Source organism: Leptodactylus fuscus, chromosome 9, assembly GCF_031893055.1.
Source record: "Leptodactylus fuscus isolate aLepFus1 chromosome 9, aLepFus1.hap2, whole genome shotgun sequence".
Lineage (NCBI taxonomy): Eukaryota > Metazoa > Chordata > Amphibia > Anura > Leptodactylidae > Leptodactylus > Leptodactylus fuscus.
The window spans coordinates 40,232,636-40,254,679 of record NC_134273.1 but is presented as its reverse complement, the minus strand read 5'-3'; the positions used below and the strand labels follow the sequence as shown (position 1 = coordinate 40,254,679).

General features: G+C 40.1%; 1 protein-coding gene across 2 annotated transcripts in view; it reads right to left on the bottom strand.

The window, feature by feature from the left end:
• Nucleotides 1-22,044, bottom strand: part of CACNA1I (calcium voltage-gated channel subunit alpha1 I) — a 269,848-nt gene that overhangs the window by 53,084 nt on the left and 194,720 nt on the right. For both annotated transcript variants that reach the window (XM_075286787.1, XM_075286788.1), the window contains 8 exons: nt 20,936-21,004; nt 20,619-20,803; nt 19,528-19,654; nt 18,619-18,744; nt 18,431-18,520; nt 15,764-15,956; nt 10,363-10,514; nt 6,186-6,295 (listed from right to left, as the gene is read on the bottom strand). In XM_075286787.1, the coding sequence (XP_075142888.1) occupies nt 6,186-6,295; nt 10,363-10,514; nt 15,764-15,956; nt 18,431-18,520; nt 18,619-18,744; nt 19,528-19,654; nt 20,619-20,803; nt 20,936-21,004 (1,052 nt within the window). The remainder of the gene's footprint in view (nt 1-6,185; nt 6,296-10,362; nt 10,515-15,763; nt 15,957-18,430; nt 18,521-18,618; nt 18,745-19,527; nt 19,655-20,618; nt 20,804-20,935; nt 21,005-22,044) is intronic.

Sequence of the window (22,044 nt, the reverse complement as noted above, 5' to 3'; positions counted from 1 at the left end):
TTATGTCTATGGTCCAATGTGCATGACCATGATTTTACATAGGTTTGGGTGAAGGGCGAGTCTGAGACGCAACCCTCAGCACAGGTCCTATTTCTGTATTTCCTACGTCCAGACACGCGGATGTCCTTTCTGCTTTTCATTGACACCTACATGTGCATAATAATGTGCATGTAGCCTCATTATTAGAGATGAGCGAACACTGTTCGGAACAGCCATTCCGAACAGCACGCTCACAGCACGCTCCCATAGAAATGAATGGAAGCGGCCGGCATGCGGGGGGGTTAAACAGCCGGCCGCCGGCAAAGTCTGCGTGCCAGGTGCTTCCATTCATTTCTATGGGAGCGTGCTGTTCGAATCGGCTGATCCGAACAGTGTTCGCTCATCTCTACTCATTATGTAATGTCTGAGTTGTTAGCATGCCAACCCTACGATGCCTAATGAATATGTCGGTACTATATATATATCCAGAGAAATGCCTTGAATAATTTAAGTTGGCTGTCACTGACTACACTTGCACCCAGTATCGGTGATATATATTAAGGTGGTCATGCACATTCAATAGCCGTTAGATGAATCATTATTCCTCTTAATCTTCACAAAGACATGCACAATTGGATCAGAGTGGGGGAGTATGTCTCTCTGGTGGTAGTTTATCTTGAGTATCTTGAGAACAAGGGATCACTCAGGTTGGAATTCAGCATGCCTGATCTCTTTTTTTCTTTCCAATGAAATCCAATGAACGATGGTTCAACATCCACACTGGATGGTAGGTCATCCTCATGCTAATACATGTGACTACCTCTAGGCCTGCAGAAAATGAAGAGGAATTTGAGGTTTCCACTGCTGAGTAGGGTCAGATGAATGAGTTGGGGATCTCTGTGGTTCAATCAGCCTTGGAATCCACAGAAAGATAGAGAAGGTTTGCTTATTTTTTTAGGTCCTGCTTCAATCTCTTCCCCTTATGTGAGGCAGAATCAGGACAGAAACTGACACTGATGTTGGGGTTGAATCTGCCTCAGAATCAGTGCCACATTCTGCCATGTGAACATACCCTTAGAGCAGATATTGTTACATATATCTTGCCCGCAGTACTACTACTACTACTACTACTACTACTACTACTACTACTACTACTACTACACTATATTAGTACTGTAGGGAAAACCCTTATGGCAACTGACAAAATATAAACCAATAAAGAAGGGAATAAAGGAAGTCAATATGTGAGATACGAGAAAAGTTTTCGTTTTAGAAGTCTGCACTTGCAGTAAAAAATAATACGACCAATTATTTATGTTTGATGGATATAAAAAAAATAAAATGTGAAAGGAAGAACCTCTAGAGGTCAGAGAACCATCATCTTCCACATAAGAAAGTGTTATCTGCTGATAAAAGCCGTAAACATGAAATGCACTAATGCACTTCAACAGAGGTTTGTATCCTCTAACACAGTGCGGTAGATAGCTTCAATACAAAATATATGAAGTTCAGGACCGTGTTGAATATTGATCCACAAAGAAGCCAAAAAGACATTTCTAAGTCTAAAATAACTTCATTGATGTGACACTATAAAGCAGAAAACTGAAATATAACGGCAGTAAAAGAGGAGCTATAGTATTAAATGGAATTGATTTAAATATCATATTCTGCAGATTATCCTTCTCATGCTGTGTTCACACAGAGGAATTTGCAGCGGATTTGGGGACAGATTTCGCCCCTGAATCCAGAGTAGATTGCTCTTGGAATCCGTCTTCCATTGTTTTCAATGGGAGGCAGTGATTGCAGTAAGACGCGGAAGAAAGAAGCGTTCTGCTCAATCTTGCCGCAGATTCCGGGACTGCATCTAGACCATGCAAAAATGCCGACGGCGAAAAATGAAGAGGATTTTCTGCCATTTGAACATACCCTAAGCCCCATTCACTAACTAAGATGTTTGTCACTAAAGAAGTGCTAATAAATTAGTTATAGATTGGTAAGGGATTTGCACCCTATTATGGGTGTATCTGCCCCCTTTTCTCATCAAATTAAATAATCTGCTTTACGTATCTTACAATATTCACCTGCAATGCATTTGCATTTGCAAATAATATAAAACATATTTTTTTTTTTTTCCTAAAGGGAAAGTATCACCCAAAATTTCCTATTATTAACTCCTTTCCTTCACAGCCAATTTTTCATTTTTTGATATACATATTTTTATCCCTGCTGTCAAAGAGACATACCTTGTTTTGTAGAATGAACTATATACAAAATGGTGCAATTTAATGTATTCTAATATATTGAGAAATTAAAAAGAAAATAAAAAAAAAATAATAATAATAATAATAATAATATATATATATATATATATATATATATATATATATATATATATAATTATGGGAAGGTAATGAGAATAAAAGCAATTATGACATTGTCTTTTTTTTCAGTTTACAGCATTTACTATAGGGTAAAAATTTTATATTAACTTTATTCTGCAGGTTGGAATAATTACAGACATACTAAATTTACAGTTTATGTTGTATTTGCTACTTAAAAAAAATAAACATTTTTTTTTTTTAGGTTTGTATTGTTACTTTCCAAGATCCATAACTTTATTTTTTTAATGGAGCTGTGTGATGGTTTATTTTTTTTGCTGGCTGAGCCTTAATTTTTCCTAGTAGTTGGTATTATTTTAGGGTACATACATCTTTTTGATCATTTTTATTTTTATTTTTTTTGGAAGTCCGGTGAGTAATAAACAGCACCTATGGTTATGTGATTATTTTTGCCAGCACTTACCATGTACGATAAATAACTTGACATTTTTGGATTGTTATTTCATATGTTGAATAGTAAAAAGGAAATTCTTTGAGCTTTTAATATATGTTTTTTTTTTTTAATATGTTTCAGATCTTTACGAAACTTTTTCCATCTTCTTTTTTGATCTCTCACTTGAACATGCAATTACTTGGTTGCTTGCACCATATACTAAAAGCTTCTCTACTGCAGTACTTTATGCTTGCACTGGCTTTCTTTTTCATCCACATCAACCTCTGAACCATCTGACTGCCTTGTGGGTGGGGGGAGTATTAGGTGGTACAAATTTACAGCTTGGACAAATGGCTGTTTTTCCCATGATCTAATAGTTGGCTGCCAGAGGTAAGTGTGTGAATTCTTAAAGCCCCATCCAGATTGTGCCCGCAGTGATAGCAGAGATGCTGTGCAGTAAGGTTTATTATTATATTATGTTATGCCCTATAAATTATTTATATTGGATTGGGGTTTATGTTATTTGTGAGGCATCACTTTAATTTTGTGCAGGTCATAGCGAGATCACTTCTAGTATTTCCTGGAAACAGTGCAAGATCATATGTTGACTCCTGGAGGAACTGACTGTTGCTCCACCATGGTCTGACCCATTAACGCCCCTAAATAGATGCTGGCACCATTGCAGGAGTGCACTGTTTATGGGGTACTCTCCTGGTCCTGTTTAAGTGGGCTGTTTGTTGGGAAACACTAACAAGTTGATAAGTGGAATTCAATGCCGAAAAAAATGGTGTATATAGTTAAAAATGTAATTTTAATCTCCATGTTAAAAACATCAATGGAGCTATATACACCTATATACACATATGTTGTTGGTTCTGGATTCCACTTATCAACTTGCTAGATTCTTTGCCCCTGTGGTCCCAAGGGGGTGTCTGAATGTCATAAGTCTGATCTGTATGAAGTTCTATGTTTTTGTTTTTCAAACTGGGAAACACTGCTTGACAGAATTTTCTCTTGCTGAAAATCAGTTCTATGCATCTGAATGGGCTTATTCAATTTGTGCGACTGGGATAGTTTCAGATTTAGTTGCAACAAATCTGCAGTTGCCCATAGCAAACATTCAAATTATTGCAGAAGTTGGGCAGCATGGTTGCTCAGTGGTTAGCACTGTAGCTTTGAGATCCTGGGTTCAAATCCTGTCAAGGACAACATCTGCAAGGAGTTTGTATGTTCTTTCATGGGTTTCCTCTCACACTCCAAAGACTTAATATGGATCTTTGCTTTGGCTAAAGCAGGACATTCTTTTTTAGCAATAGGTTGGATGAATCCTCAATATTATGTATTAAAATGTATATGGCCAGGTCTACATGGCAATTTTGGCAGCGACACCCATCATGCAACCAAAAATCACAAGGTCACCCTGCATTTCAATCATTCATTCTAGTGAATGGGGTTACATCGTAAGCTCAAGTGTGCTACAGTAGTCACTTCAAATAGTTCAAACATTGCTTGACTCTTTTGTGACTTGAAGTCCCAGTCACGGCACATAGTGGTCATAATGAGATTCTATTCACTAACATTAGTGAAGGAGTCGCAGGAAAACCTGATGATCTTTGGTAGTATAACAGGAGTCGAAGCCAAAATTGCTGTGTAGCCCATTCGGATTGTGCTTATAGGTTATGTTCCAGTCTCAAGTCTGCTAGACCTGGACAATTGTTCAGATCAGCCCTCCCTGACATGAATGAACATATTTTTTAGTACATAAAAGGCTTTTTTGTTTTCTTACATAGCATTGTGTGAGCGCACAATAAACTGTAATAAAATCCCTGTTATGACAAAGGAAAAGTGTTGTTGCCAACCTTACATCTGATTAAACACTGTAAACTGCACAAGGGAGCCTGGAGGACTCATACATCGAAACGGAAGTATCATGGAAATTGCTAGACAGCCAGGCACATGAAGAAACAACACAATTCCCTGAGCTTCTTCTCTCAGAGTTTAAGATTTAAAATCTTTCCTTGGTAGCTAAAACCATCTCACCTTTTCTGAGCTTAAGGAGGTTTAAAAGTAAAGAAAGCAGATGCTGCCCTGGGTGTTCTTCTTCAACTCCTAAGCTATTATATACCAATGTACATGGTAGGAATGGGGTTTTATAATTCCTCTGCCTAAGAAAAATATTAGTGAAGAGCAGTGGTTGGTAGTGTCCTTAGACTTCTGCAACCTAAAAATATCTTTATAAATTCTGTTAATCCAGGACTAATCCAATAGTCTAGAAATCTAAATATTCTGGCACAAAACAAAATATATAAACAAAGGAGAGAGAGGTAAAGTCAGGCTCTTTATTCCATTGTAATCCTATGATTCTCAGGTCCTACTGCTATAGTCTTCAGGTCCTACTGCTATAGTCTTCAGGTCCTCCCGTTATAGTCCTCAGATCATCCTGTTATAGTCCTCAGGTCCTGCTGTTATAGTTCTCGGGTTCTGCTGCTGTACGTAATCCTCAGCCCTTCCTGTTATAGTTTTCAGGTTCTCTTGCTGTAGTTCTCAGGTCCTCCTGTTATAGTCCGTAGGTCCTCTTGTTACAGTCCTCAGGTCCTGCTGTTATAGTTCTCAGGTTCTGTTGCTGTAGTCCTCAGGTCCTCCTCTTACAGTCCTCAGGTCCTGCTGTTATAGTTCTCGGGTTCTGCTGTTATAGTTCTCGGGTTCTGCTGCTGTAGTCCTCAGGTCCTCCTCTTATAGTCCTCAGGTCCTGCAGTTATAGTTCTTGGGTTCTGCTGCTGTAGTCCTCAGTTCATACTATTATACTCCTCAAATTCTCCTGTGTTAGTCCTCAGGTCCTGCTACTATAGTTGTCAGATCCTTTTGTTTAGAGTGCCCAGTTCCTAGACCCCATTGCTTCTCAATAACACGATGATGTAGACTTGCAAGTTTAAGCACATTAGGAATATTGGTGTTGCCATATCAGTGTCATTATTAACACTACCATACAAGTACAGTGATGGCTCAATTAGTAATAATTATGCTGAGATTATACTGCATTAGGTTACATCCCACTGAGCATCATTGCAGAATTTGACCTGCACAATTCCTCAGCCACTGGAAAGTATACACCCTCACCCTGAGTGGACTTGGTGCAGAAATACTGTTTGATCCACAGCAGAAATCTAAGATTCAGAATTCAATTTCTACTGTGTGTTCCATGGCAAAAATACATGTCAGATTACCATTGTGTAATGGCGCCATATGGGGATACCCTTAGTGATCTGGACAATGATGGACTACTAGAATTTTGCTGTACATACTTTTTAAATTAAATATGGTTTAACATTTCCAGTTGCATTCATTTACTAACACGGTAACACTTCATCTCTTTATTACATGTGAGTATACATGTCCATATAACCACCAACAAACCAGTCTTAGTGCTCAGTTACCTGTCCTTGAAGAAACGTCTAAATCCAAAGGCCACCAACTTCAGCACAGCTTCAAGTACAAATACTGTAGTAAACATGTAGTTGCAATACTTCAGGGCAACTTCTAGTGACTGCATATAAAAGAAATCAAAGTAGTATCATAATATATAATTGACTAAAACAGAATAATGGTAGATACGTCTCAAATATAATATTCCAAATACTTCTTTGAAATGACCACCCAAGTTAAAGCGATCTTGCCCCATGAAAATGCTGTACAATCTGCAGGCAAAGTATTACAGAGCAAGAGGAGAGTCTGTGGTTTGATCATTTAACCTCCATATGGGGATCTGGTCTTTGCTGCAGTGAGTCTGCTGACTTATATACAGTGTTGGCCAAAAGTATTGTCACCCCTGCAATTGTGTCAGATAATACTCAGTTTCTTCCAGAAAATGATTGCAAGCACAAACTCTTTGGTATTAATATCTTCATTTATTTTGCTTGCAATGAAAAAACACAAAAGAGAATGAAAAAAAAGTCAAATTATTGATCATTTTACACAAAACTCCAAAAATGAGCCAGACAAAAGTATTGGCCCCCTCAGCCTAATACTTGGTAGCACAACCTTTATACACAATAACTGCGAACAATCGCTTCCGGTAACCATCAATGAGTTTCTTACAAGGCTCTGCTGGAATTTTAGACCATTCTTCTTTGGCAAACTGCTCCAGGTCCCTGAGATGTGAAGGGGGCCTTCTCCAAACTGCCATCAAGAGATCTCTCCACAGGTGTTCTATGGGATTCAGGTCTGGACTCATTGCTGGCCACTTTAGAAGTCTCCAGTGCTTTCTCTCAAACCATTTTCTAGTGCTTTTTGAAGTGTGTTTTGGGTCATTGTCCTGCTGGAAGACCCATGACCTCTGAGGAGGACCTAGCTTTCTCACACTGGGCCCTACATTATGCTGCAAAATTTGTTGGTAGTCTTCAAAATTCATAATGCCATGTACACGGTCAAGCAGTCCAGTGCCAGAGGCAGCAAAGCAACTCCAAAACATCAGGGAACCTCCGCCATGTTTGACTGTAGGGACTGTGTTCTTTTCTTTGAAGGCCTCTTTTTTTCCCTGTAAAGTTTATGTTGATGCCTTTTCCCAAAAAGCTCTACTTTTGTCTCATCTGACCAGAGAACATTCTTCCAAAATGTTTTTGGCTTTCTCAGGTAAGTTTTGGCAAACTCCAGCCTGGCTTTTTTATGTCTCTGGGTAAGAAGTGGGGTCTTCCTGGGTATCCTACCATACAGTCCCTTTTCATTCAGATGCCGATGGATAGTACGGGTTGACACTGTTGTACCCTCGGACTGCAGGGCAGCTTGAATTTGTTTGGATGTTAGTCGAGGTTCTTTAACCACCATCCGCACAATCTTGCGTTGAGATCTCTCGTCAATTTTTCTTTTCCGTCCACATCTAGGGAGGTTAGCCACAGTGCTATGGGCTTTAAACTTCTTGATGACACTGCACACAGTAGACACAGGAACATTCAGGTCTTTGGAGATGGACTTGTAGCCTTGAGATTGCTCATGCTTCCTCACAATTTTGCTTCTCAAGTCCTCAGACAGTTCTTTGGTCTTCTTTCTTTTCTCCATGCTCAATGTGGTACACACAAGGACACAGGACAGAGGTTGAGTCAACTTTAATCCATTTCAACTGGCTGCAAGTGTGAGTTAGTTATTGCCACTACCTGTTAGGTGCCTCCGGTAAGTAACAGGTGCTGTTAATTACACAAATTAGAGAAGCATCACATAATTTTTCAAACAGTGCCAATACTTTTGTCCACCCCCTTTTTTATGTTTGCTGTGGAATTATATCCAATTTGGCTTTTTCACAATTCTTTTTGTGGTTTTCCATTGAAGACAAATTAAATGAAGATAATAATACCAAAGAATTTGTGATTGCAATCATTTTCTGGAAGAAAATGAGTATTATCTGACAGAATTGCAGGGGTGTCAATACTTTTGGCCAACACTGTACATATAGACAGACAGGGATTGGCAGGAGAACACTAATTTGAAGTACACACAAAGGTAGCCAGGCTGATAGGTCTGCTGGGAGGGTAATATACCAGTGACTACAGATCTCTGGCATTACAATAAACTTTACTACTATATACAACCAGGTCTGCAGGAGCCCTGATACCTTTTCAGACGGCAAGTCCAGAATCCTTGTTCCTCTACCTTTCATTCACGTGACCAAATCCACTCCACTGTACTCTGGACCTACAGGTGAAGTAGATCAGAGCTGGAGATGTCACAGAGAGCTGGAACCGTAGCAGAGAAGAGTGCACAGACTTTTGGTACCCTGCTGTGGTCTGCAGAGATAATAATAAGAGCTGCAAAGGACCTGGTTATATGCTAGTGATAAAGCTTATCAGGAGATAGGGAATGAACCTGCAAAATTTATTTCTACCCCCACAATCTCTTTAATCATCATTTCTTCTGGACTTTTCAGGAATGTAGTGGGCACACTTCTCAGGGACTTACAAACTCCACTGTATAAGAGTACATAGAGAGATAGCAGTCAGTCACTAATAGCTCCACCTCCTTAAAGGGATTCTACCATTAAAACATTTTTTTTTCTGGATAAGACATCGGAATAGCCTTTAGAAAGACTATTCATCTCTTACCTTTAGACGTGGTCTCCACTGCGCCGTTCCTTAGAAATACCGGTTTTTACCATTATGCAAATGAGTTCTCCCACAGCGATGGGGGCGGGTCCCAGCGCTCAAACAGCGATGAGGGCGTCCCCACCGCTGCCAGAGATGTGTCTCCAAGCACCCCCTCCTTCTTCGTCCCCCACATCATCTTCAATGTCTTCCGGCGCAGGCTCGTAACTTCTAGCAGAGCAGACTGCGCAGGCGCACAGGTCACAGGAAAATGGCCACTTGCACAGTATTGTTAGCGGCCATTTCCGTGGCCTGTGCGCCTGCGCAGTCTGCTCTACTCTGCTAGGTTACGAGCCTGCGCCAGAAGAAGACATCGAACATGACGCGGCGGACAAAGAAGGAGGCAGCGCTTGGAGACACTTCTCTGGCAGCGGTGGGGATACCCTCATCGCTGTTTGAGCGCTGAGGCCCACCCCCATCGCTGTGAGAGAACTCATTTGCATACACGTAAAAAATGGTATTTCTGAGGAACGGCGTGGCGGAGACCACGTCTAAAGGTAAGAGACGAATAGCCTTCTAAAGGCTATTCTGACGTCTTATCCACAAAAAAAAGCTTTAATGGTAGAATCCCTTTAACTTCTCAACGTAGAAAGAGCAGAGATTTCAATAATACATGTCAGGTTACACTGAATCTTTCCCCACAAAGCTATATATCAGTTTGTTCAGCTGCGTCCACTCTATGACATGCTACATCTACAGATTGAACTTCATTTTAAATTTTTCAGATTCCCTCTGATTTCTCCTGTGGTGGCCCTGTTGGGTTGCTGAGCACTTGTTACTTGGTTTTCTTACAGATTACAGCTACTTGTTGGGAATCCTACCAGTGGAAGACCCTACAAGTAGTAATCCTCTAAATCATCTTAAAGGGGCTCTATCAGCAAAATCATGCTGATAGAGCCCCACATATGCGTGCATAGCCTTTAAAAAGGCTATTCAGGCATCGGTAATATTATATTAAACTACCTCCCGTTTTAAAAAAATAACCTAAAAAAGAATGTGCTCTACTTACGGATCGTGCACGCTGGGCGGGCATTCTGGGTGTGTCTTCATCTTCTTCCCCGCCTCTTCTTCCTCCGATGTCCTCCGGTCCCGTCTTCTTCCAGCGCTCACTCGCGGACACTGATATGAAAAAACGGCCTGGGCGCATGCGCAGTAGCACGCGGCTTCTACTACGGCTACTGCGCATGCTCCTCGGCTATCACTGTCCGTTCGCGAGCGCTGGAGGAAGACAGGACCGGAAGACATCGGAGGAAGAAGAGGCGGGATGAAGATGAAGACACACCCTGAATGCCCGCCCAGGGTGCACGTTCAGTAAGTAGAGCACATTCTTTTTTAGGTTATTATTTTAAAACGGGGGGGTAGTTTAATATAACTTTACCGATGCCTGAATAGCCTTTTTAAAGGCTATGCACGCATATGTGGGGCTCTAGCAGCATGATTTTGCTGATAGCGCCCCTTTAAAAAATTAAAGCATCTCACTCACCTTTGGTTGACTGTAGTGCTCCAATGACATTGTGACAACATTAAGGCAAATGATAATTGTAATGAAAATATCCAAGTAATGGCTTGTACAGACCGAGTGAATTAAGAGACGTGCGGGGCAATAGGTGGCATAGTATGGCAAACGTTGGGCTTCTGTATAAGGACAAGCAGAAAAAGACATGTTTTAGAAACATAAGAAAGTATCAAATCTGGAAATGGGTAGGTTATTTAAGGAGTAAGACCATGAACTACTGCATGGCCAAAAGTATGTGGAAGCATTCATTCAGTACTCCCAAGATTCGTTCCATTTCGGGGTCCAGTGGCATGGGTCCCTGATTTGAACAAGGTCAGATAGAACCAGAATATAATAGGTGGAGGAATAGGGGAGATTTAAAAAAAAAAAAAAAAAACTGAAGAAAAACAAAACAATATTTATACTAACCTTCCCTGATCTCTGTCGGGCCTTCTCACAGTGTCTGGTTCTCTCTTGGTGATGTCATGCACCTGGGGTCACCGCTGAGGCTTGTGATTGGGCCACAGCTGTCACATGGACACAAGGAGCACAATGATGTCACTCAGTCACAAGTCTCAGAGGTGCCCATGGTCACATGACATCACATAGGAGACCAAGAGAGAGCACCGGGTGTCATGACATCATACTGCTCGATGTGTCCATGTACAGCTGAGGCCCAGTCACAGGCCTCAGAGGAGACCCCGAGTGCATCACATCACCAGGAGAGCCCCAGACTCCACGAGATGAGGGAGGGAAAAAAATGCAGGTTTCTGAAACATGGGGCTTTAGCCTAAAAGTTTTTTTATAGCTTTTTTCATCTCCCCTGGGCCTCCACCTATTATACTTTGGACTCTAAAGAGACCCAAGGGTATAATAATTTTTGGCAAAGCATGTCGAAGCTACCATTTTAGTTTCAAACAGTTGGAATGTTTGGTTGAACCTGGCTCAGAATGAATTGGTTCACTCATCTCTATTCAGCATGTACCTTCTGGACTTCTGATTTCACTGATCTCTAGACCAGCCTTCACGAGACTTCCATAGGATCATGGATAAATTGCTGATCAGTGAAGGTCTGCCTACTGAGATCCTCATCTATGCTGCGAAATTAGAGTGTTTTACTCCAACTGAAAGTGTAATAGTAGAAGCAGATCCACCCACCCACTCTATGCAGTTCAACAGAAGCAGCAGAAAATAACCAAAGTACTATCTCCTGCAAACCCATTGATATTAATGGAGCGAGTGCAAATCTTCATTCATTACTAGATTCTCAAAGGAAGTAAAACAATCCCTGCTCTCTGAATTGGTGAGGGTCTCAAGAGTCAGCACCCCACCGATTAGCCATCTATCCTCTATCGTATGGATAAAGGATACATGAGTTTCATGTATATCACCTTTAGGCCATCTATAGAAGAATAATGGCAGTCTGACTCTTAGCATCCATCATTCAGCTATTTAAAGGGGCTATAGCACTAGGTCGAGTACTTCTTCATTGTTTACATTGGTTCATTTGCCAATACAAAGTCTGTTTGGAAGCAGTGGTGCAGAATATTACAGCCTCATCTCATTCAAGTGAATCAGGTGGGATTCTTATACTAAAGATAGCCCATCAATTTTCTAGTCTTGGAAAGTTCCTGGATTCAGGAAACAGAGTTTTCCAAATGTAATGTATTTCACTAGAACTAAGGACAAGACTCTGATACAATGCCAATCCATTATTTCTCTGCTGCCAAACTTTACAGTTGGTACTATGCATTTAGTGATCTCCTGATATCTATCCAACTAGGATTCATCAGTCAGTGCCAAATAGAATCATGACTCTTTCCACTAGAGATTGTGAGCATTGAAGGTTTGGTTCAGGTTCCACAATACTTAACAGTACACATGGCCCCCAGGGAAAGTCAGGAGACCTCCATACATACACTGCTGGGCAGAGAAACCGCAGCCAACCGATGTATCACATACACCAGAGTTTCACCAGGCATCTGGGAGTATTGTGTCCATCAATACCATCCGTAAGGAAGCATCTGCTGCGATCTACCAACTATTCAATATGAATAAATGTTGTTTTTCTATTCTACCACAGGTGTCCAAATACTTATTAATAGACAGTGTATTAGATAGTTGATCTGTTACACCCAAGTCATTGGGCTTGGAAGACTTCAATCTAACATATATGGTGATCTTAAAGGGGTATTCCCATAACTCTTGTTCTGCAGTCTGAAGGCTCTGTACTCTCTTCACTTCCTGGATTTCTCACACATTGGTGGGCGGGGTTTCACTTGCTCTGCTATCTGCTATGATCCACAGTATGACGCTGATGTGGAAACTGATGTAGCAGAGCTGGATTTGAGTCAGTTTGTATTACATACAGAGGTAACAGACTCCTTATATCAGCCCTTATCAGCCAAATTCAATTAAACCGGCTGATAAGTGGAAAAGCTGAAGATAGACAGCACAGAAATCCCAGAGCTCTCACCTCCCCCTCCCCTATATGAGGAGCTCCATTGCTTGTCAGCCCCTCCCCCCAAGAGCAGGCAGCTACATCACTTGACAAATGAGCAGATAATCCCAAGGGCCAGTGTCAACAATGAAGTGAATAAATTAAGATAGCGGCCAAACAAAGCAGTTTTGATAAAGCAATGTATTTAGGAAAAGTCTTATATCCACATAAACTAGCAGTATAGATAGGATCCTTGTTATGGGACAACTCCTTTAACTCTATTGACAGTGTTTGTCTATAGAGATTGTATATATGTATTCTTTTATGGTTGTAATGACTGGCTAGAGGTTAGAATGGGCATCCGCATACTTTCGGGCATGTAGCCTAGGTACAAATGACAAGGGTTTACAACAGATGGTCTATTAAGCAGAAAATACAGCAAAAGATACAAAGAAATCACATTAGCTTTGGGGTCATGGGAAGGTGATCACTTTCCACCAGACCGTACAGATGCACATTTGCTTTTATGCTCTGGGAAAGCTTAGGCTGTGTATAAAGAGGACCATTCACCAACTCCAATTCTTTGCATCCTTTAATAAGTGAGACAGCACTGACTCTCTGGCCCCTGCCATTCCTGAACAATTGTGTTGTTAGTTTAAGCCCCCAATATGTTAATTAAGCTCTATTTTGTTGTGGGTAGTCTTTGGCTTGAGCAGACAGTCTGGAACCGCTTACCTGACAATACAGAGCTTAACTGTGTTGGAACTTACTGCACTGATTCCTTGGGAAAGGTAGGGACTAGAGAAAAAAATTCTATCTATGCTGGAATCATTGAAGCCACTCCTATTAAAGGATGCAAAGAACTGGAGTTAGTTGAGGTGGTCAAATGTCCCCTTTAAATCTTGTGGCAACCCCTTTATTTTGTCTCAAGTGCAAAATATATTTTGAAACTTGTCAAAGAAGCTTGACAAGGGTGTAGAATGCGAGAATGTACAATACAAGGGGTTGTATCACAGTCATTGTATGACATCATAAGACGGTAAAACCGTAATAATGTTATATCCTCTAAAATTAACCCAAAATGTGCCAGCGCCCGAGGCAGCCTTAATATACACTGATCAGAAAAAGCTAAATCTTTCCAGTCAGTGTCTGTAAAGTTCAGCTCTTTGTTTTTTTTTACCGGTGTGGAAAGTCACCTTCAGACCCCAAGGGGCTAAAAAGTCTCTTTCAACTTCTTTTTGGAGTAACAGAAAAGCATTTGCAAACACAAAAAGTGCATGAGTGATAAAAAAAAAACAAAAAAAACACACCATGAGTTGTGGATGAGTAGAAGAAACACATGAACATGACAATGAATTTGGAAAGTTAACCCCATTCACTGCCAGAGAAAGTTTGCAGCTGGTTGCAAATTCCTCCAGAAAGGAAGTGGTTAAGGGTAAAGAGTGGGCAAAATACAACAGAGAAATATGCAAATTATTGGATCGTTTTTGCATATGATCACAAGCCACCTCCTTCTTCCCTTGTCTATCTTTCTTCACTCCGCCTTTGAATTCTGTTAAATGGTTTATATTTTTTTTATCAGAAATTTATATCACATTTAAGCCAAGACCACAGGACTTCTCTGGCTGCAAGACACGTCACATGACCTAAGAACGCAATGACACAGCGCTGGCATTACAACTAGTGAAAGTAAAGGTGGTTGTGCTGTGACCTTCAAGTTGCCATTACTGCAACATGGCAGTCACCAGAAATCCAAGACTGCTTGATTCCTGGTTATTGTTGTGTCATGATCACAACGACTTGTGGATTGCCGTACAACCACTACAGCCATTTACTTGCATTGGAGGCAGCATGACAATCTTTGGTTGTGTGACCAATCAAGAAGCCAAAGTCAATGTGTAGTCCTAGTCTTAACCTGACCAGGGCTTGTATTAAAGGAGTTATTCAAAATTCAAAAAACACGGCTGCTCTCTTCCAAAAAACCTTTTCACAGGATGTGTGTGGTATTGTAGCTCAATCCCATTCATTTTAACAGAGCTGAGCTGCAATACTAAGCACAAGGAAGGAATTTATTGAGACTGGCATGTTATATTATATGCCAGTCTTACTCTTCAGTGCTTTGGAGAAGCTGTTTTACATTTGAGTTATAATATACTCCACTTTCTGCCAAAAAATATAGTAAATTAGCTGGGCACTACGCTAAGCTTTACCCACATCTCATTGACTTTTTTGGAAAGTGATAAACCGTGCACAGAACAATGAAAAGTCAAAAGTTTATGTAAAAAAAAATTGACCTTTTTAAAGATTTGCAACTTTTTTACAACAGAAAATTGTATACAGGTTAGTCTGGTTTTGGAAGAAAGCAGCCAGGTTTTTCTCATCTCATACAACCCCATTAACCTGGTATATAGTGTATGGAACATCTTGTAGGTCTTAATATATTAATATTACCTTGGGGACTACTCTTCATTATCCCCGGCCTAATAAATTAATTGTAAACATGAATATAGTTCACATTATATTAGCAGTATCTGGAAAACTATAGATGTAGCCCTTACGTGAACCCACCAGGCCATGGAACCAGAGGGTGCTGTCTATAGAAGAATTTATACAGTAGATTTACCTTTATGGTAGACAGCCACAAAATTGTTGCCTTTTTCTGGCCAAATAACGGGTGACTAAGTTGGACATGTCGAACAATGAACGGAGAACCTCCTCCATTGAACCCAATATTTTACCTTGATCAATAGACCCTCTGCCAATTTTTGGTTTACTTGGCCATTCTGTATCTATGATCTTCCTTTGTTCAAGTTAACAGGGTCTACAAACTGAAAGTTAAATGTGCATGGTAGATCATGAACACTAATAGTGGCACTGAAGGAAGGAGGAAGAAGATAGGAAGAAGTTATAGTGCCTACGAACCGACCGAACACTTAGGCTTTTTCTTACTCCTTCGTTTTTTTTCAAGGCGTCTCAGTCGCTTTTCTTCTCGTCTTCGAGCTTCTTCTGCTTCCTGATGCTGTCGGCACTTGTGGAAATTCTCTACTACTACACCCACAAACATGTTTAATACAAAGAAACTAACAATGAGCAGAAAGGAGATGAAATAGAGCAACATCCAGGGGTTGTGGTTGGTAATGGGCTGGAAAAAGAAGAAACAGAAAATATTAAAGACTATTTTCAGCCATCTTATTCTTCTTAAAGATCGTTTCTTATTATTTGTAGTTTACTAAACAAAAGTCCTCAGTGATTTGTGAATGCAATTGTACAGCTTAATAGCGGATTCTATGCTTTGCTGTAAATGGTAAAGACTCATAATAGACTAATGTTTGCAATAAAGTACTAGACACTTCTGAATTGGTTGCAATTAATTTTTATATATTTTTTTAAATGTTGACCTGGGGAACAGAATTAAAGTGTTGTGAATATATGGTTTGTGAAATATTACAAAAAGACCTAAATAAGTGCACTAATAGTATTGTTAGGGAATTGCTAGGACAGCAATTCCCCAGTAGCTGTTGAACCCTGGGACGGGACACAAGAGACAGTGAGCCCTAAGCTGAAGCCTCCAACTGTCCCTTCCTATTGCCAGGCCCTATCCTACGTAATAGGCGGCAACCACGAAGACGGTCCCTTCCTGGATATGTGAAACACAAAACGGAGACAAGACGAACAACAACAACAAAGAGAGGTCAGCTAGCCAAGGGTCAGTAACAGTCGAGTGATGCAGTGCCAAATCGGAGTCCAAAGAATAATCAGTAGGGAATGCCAAAGGTCAAGGATAAGAATGCAAGCAGAAATAGTGACAGTAAGGAGCAAGTATGCACAAGGCAATAGCAAGCACTGGTGTGACTGAGAGTCAAGACTAAATAGGGAGGAAGAACCCGCCCCTGGGGTTGACAGGAAGGCAGGCTGTCAATCACATGAATTAACACTTCATGAACAGAGGAAAACAAGGGCAGAAGCCGGGTGTGGTGGAAATTCAATCACAGAACTAGAGCCATGTTCACACAGTGCAAACAAAAATTTTAAGCCAAGAACCAAACTGCACACGCCTCCTGCACCGCTGCATGCGAGAAGAGGGTGGTGCAGTGACCTGAACAGGCAGAGCTGTTACAAGTATGTTAGCCAATGCCAAGCAGCCTCTGCAAAGGCATGATACAATGTTGGGATGCATAAAAATAAAGCTGAAAAATTGTGATCCAAATATAATATTGGGGTACAATGTTGAGCTCCAGACAACAAAAAGGATAGAGAACAGATGGAGCAGGTTCTAAAGTGGATGGGTGGGTAAAACTTTGTTGCAAAGACTTTCCAATAGACAAGGAAGACTTATGTACATGTAAAGGAAAGGATTCCATCCATAATATAAAAAAAATATTCTTTTTATCATAAGAGGTAGAGAAGGCATAAAACAATAAGGTGGTGAAATGGAACGTCAGTGGATTATCAGAAAATGTGGGTAATATGGGTAATTATAGATTTTTTAATACAAGTAAATTAAAAGTTAGGCGAGCGGAGAGGGTTAGTTTAGGGGTTAATTTGTCTTTTATCCCAGACAACTCCGGTGTGTAATAGGATAAGACTGGTAGGCGCAATACACAGAAGTACTGCAGTGCATTAAACAAGCGATCACGGTGTAGTCTGCTGCAGGGCAAAAAAAAAAAACCTATGAAAACATAAACATAATTTTTATATCTGCATCCGTACGTCTAAATTAATAAAATATGACATTACTTATCCTGCACACTGAACACCAAGAAGTGATGTCTTTTTAGTAACCTTGCCTCCTGAACGCACAGCAAAATGTTTCAATTAAAACTACAGTGTACCCCACAAAATAACAAACCCTAATACAACCCCATGAACAAAAAATAAAAATAAAAACTATTAGCAACACAAAACATAATTGAAAAAAAAAAAAGTATTTTATTTTGCTAACGTAATAAAACATAACACAAAATATGCAAACGTGGTATTGACATTAATCAATACTGAATAAGGGGTTATATCTTGAAAAATATGTATCAATTAATCATAGGATTGAGGATAAATTGCTGATCAATGGGACATGATGTTCTACGTTACTTGTGCACTGGTGAGAACTGAGACACTGTGTTAAGTAAAAGCAGTGGATTAGGCCATGGCAGAGATATCATGTTGGTAGGAAATGTTCCTTTTAAAAACATGTACTTTTCCATCGGGCATAGAATCCATCTATTGAGGTAAGCAGTGGCCTTTCCCAAGTACATTTATAAGAGGGTGCGCATAAGGGTAATTGCTGACGGATATTCTCTGGCATTCTGTACTTTGTACCACAACATTTATGTCAGCTTGAGTGATAAGATTTAGCTTGACCTAGCAGATTAGCGCTCAGTTTAACTCCTACATGTACTGAAGTAACTGGTATATAAAGTGAAGAATGTAGCTTAATAACACCTTGGAAAGATCTGCTTTAAACCAAAAAATCAGCCACAATAAGAGTCTTCAGTTATAAATGTGCAAAATAAAAACTAAAGAGTTTAAAGGGGGTACCTTCATCAAAAAAATTACTGATATTAAATTCCTTGAGCTGTACAGTTTCGGAATACCTATGGCAGTGTTCTGATTTCATACCTGTTGGTCCACAGCGACTGCATCCAGTCCATTGTACATGATATTGACCCATCCGTCTTTTGATGCCAAAACAAAAAGTGACATTAAGGCCTAAAATGAAACAAGACAGTCATATTATGGATAGTCTATACAATCTCCAAGTGGTAATGAAGCTTTACGGTGTTGTCACCATGTGGTATGGGTATTACCTGTCCTAGGTTATCAAAGTTGTACTTGTGATGCACCCATTTATAATTGGCAGCTTCACAATCTGACCTGTTCGTGACATTTCGAACATCCACACCAAGGCAGTAGAAAAATTTACCCTTAAAAAGCTAAAGACAACAAAAAGAAATATGTACGTGAACAAGACACCATATGAAATATACATCAGAAATACGCTTTGAATGGGGTTGCCCAGCCACCTAACTTTTCTTGAAAAGAGTTCCCACACCAACTTTCCCTGGGTCCTCTGTTGGGCTCTGTTTTTCATGGTCCACCAATGATGTGTCAATATGACATGTCAATCATTGGCTGCAGTGATGACCCCAGCGTTGTTGCTCGTTCACCACTATGGTCAGTCATCACTTGAGTAGTAAGAATAGAGAGAAGTGGGGACCCAGGAAGCATCAGCAAGGAAGTGATAGGGAATTGTTAAGGCGAGTTATTTGATAAGTGGTGACCCATTTCGTGAATAAGTCTTTTGTACCAAAGTTGGAAGACAGTTAAGAGATTATCCAGGAATTGGATCAACCGCTGAAGAGGCTGAAGGAGTTAAAATTAAAAAAAGCATACTCACCTGTCCTATGCCCCATGTGACCATTGAGAGCAACCATGCTTTTTATGTTTGTTTGTTTTTATTTTCTCCCTCCCCCCCCTCTTCCCCCAGCCTCCACAGGCATTAGTTCAATTCCTGGACAACCACTTTATGTATGGGTTCTCTTCAATCTCTTGGGATAAATGTTGAGAAACCACAAAGCATTTAGCATGTAAAATGTTCAATATATTGATGTTTTATCCCCTATGCAGTAGGAAATATTTTTAAAAAATCACTATACTCTTGCCCTCTAAAATCAAATTTTTTTTTTTTGGAATGATGCTCATAAAACAGAATATACCTGTACCCCAAGGATCCCAAAGATAATGAAGAAGGCACAACAGATCAGGACAATATTTCCGATAGGTTTTAGTGAAGATATTAGGGTTTCTACTACCAGTTTCAGTCCAGGAGCTCTGCTGATCACTCTGATAAGAAGATAAAAAGAATACAGTCAGCTTTGTTGTTGTCTGTTAGAACAATATTAATATTAATAACAATACTATACTATACAAATGTAGCAAAGCTTAACTTAACATGTAATGCATTAAGGGGAACCTTTCACTACCACCCCCAACTCCAGTTCTTTGCAGCCATAAACAGGTGCTGTCCTAGTGATTCTGATGAAATCATATTTTTTTTTCTCTACCCCTCATGTTTACAAAGCAATCATTCTGTTCTTTTCAGAAAAACTATGCTTCCTACTGTCAGGTAGGCGGTCTCTGTCTATCCCAGCCCAGGACCGCCTAGCTGACAATAGAAGACCTAATTAGCATATTGGGTGCTGAAAATAACTGTACTGTTTGCTCAACAATGGTGGGAGCTAGAGAAAAAGTTCCAACTGCAATGGAATCAGTGGAGCAGCGCCTATGAAATGCCCAGAACACTTGGAGTTGTTTGAGATGCTAGAAGGTTTTCTTTAACTACACCGTGCTACAGAACTTTCACCCAATTCTTTCAATGAGATTTTAGCAAGTTAAACTTTGCTAAAACTGACCTTTTTGTGTGTGTGTTTTATATAGCATAAATATCCTTGACACAGAATAGAGCTCCCCACATCTTTTAAAGGGGTATTCCCACAAACATAGCCATATATTTCAATTTGCAGACATTAAAGGGGTTTTCTAGGCAAAAAAGGACAACCCTTTTAACTTTTAAATGAGCAAGGGGCATTGAAAAAAAATTTCTTAAAAAATCATAATCAACTGTCCCTGATGCTCTGGTGTCCTTGCGGTGCATTACTTTCTTCTACTGAATAGGTCTCTTGTGGAGTTCCACTGAAGCCACTGATTGGCCTTAGTGGTCACGTGATCATGTGATCTTGTGGGTTCAATCATATAAAAAAAAAATCATCCATAATGTTGTTGCTCTTGGTTGGTCATTTTTATTCACCTTAGAGGTCGTAATGTGCGGAGAAGACGTAAAACTCTCAAAACCCCAAGAATTTTTGCTCCACCAGCAGATGCCACAGAAACCACAATATCAATCAAAGACACAAAGACAAGAAATCCATCCAGAATATTCCAGCTACTGCGGAGATACGCCTGGTCCCCAAAATAAAGTCCTAGAGAAACCACCTAAAGAAAAGAATGAAAGTCAGAGAGGTAAATTATACTGGAACACAAAGATAAGCAGAAGTTCATTTCCATAAGGAGAGGACAAATATGAATAAATATTTCACTGGCATGGATTTGAATACATAGACATACCTTTAATGTCATCTCGGCTACAAAGATAGCAGTGAATATGTAGTTTGATATACTGAGAAATAGCCTTTCCTGGAGAAGATAGGGAGATTACATTAGAAATAAGTAAAATGAGTGAAGAAAGGTAAAAAGGTTTAAGACTTGAGTTATGAGTTTTTCTATGAATACCAGTTGGAAAGTTATATGAACAGATACTTAAATGGGTTATTCAGGAATTGGAGCAACCTCAGAGGCAACAGGGGAGGTGTACAATAAAAAGCATACTCACCTATCCCTGATGCCCTTTCTGTGCCAGGGTTCTATTGCGAGGCTCAAATGACTGCTGAGACCACTCAATGGCCTCCATGGTTGCTGGTAAGGAATCTATGATGTATTTAAGTGACATCACTGCTCCCTCTCCATCCACTGCTGGGGCCACAGATTGGTTTCAGTGGTCACGTGAACCTCTGGCTTTGATCTCTGTATAGTGACCATGCTGGGTCACTGCAGACTAGTATTCATTTGAATGAGGGCTGATCTGCAAGTGACCTGTTTAATATCTAATAGGATACACTAGAAACAAGTGAAAGGTAAATGACTGCAAAAAGAGATGGGCGAACATCTCAAGATTTGTTTCATGTTGAGGTTTGGCAGCTCGGGTTCCTGATATATTTTGGGTCGAACAAGTGTGGTACAAATCCATACCATAAATTGGTTTAAAACATGGTATATAATACTCTTAGGGCTCCTAGGAATTTATCTATCTAATTTCTAGCTCTCTAAGGTCAACACAGCCAAAGTTATGTCAATGTGAAAGTGACATTATTATACTCTCAGGTCTCTTCCGATCCCACAGTATAATAGATGGAGGCCCAGGGGAGTTGTAAAATTTTTTTTTAAAAAAATTCATACCCACCTTCCATTACCTCTTTTGGGCCTCTGGCACTCTGCTGGTTATGTCTGGCGTTCTACTAGGCCATAATAAATCCAAGCATCCCCAGTAAGGCCTGTGATTCGGCCACCATCAGTCACATGAGCACACTGAATGCCGCAATGTCATGACATTCGCTGTGCCCAGGTCACTGCTGAAGCCCAATCACAGGCCTCAGTGCTGAGCCTGGACCAATAATATC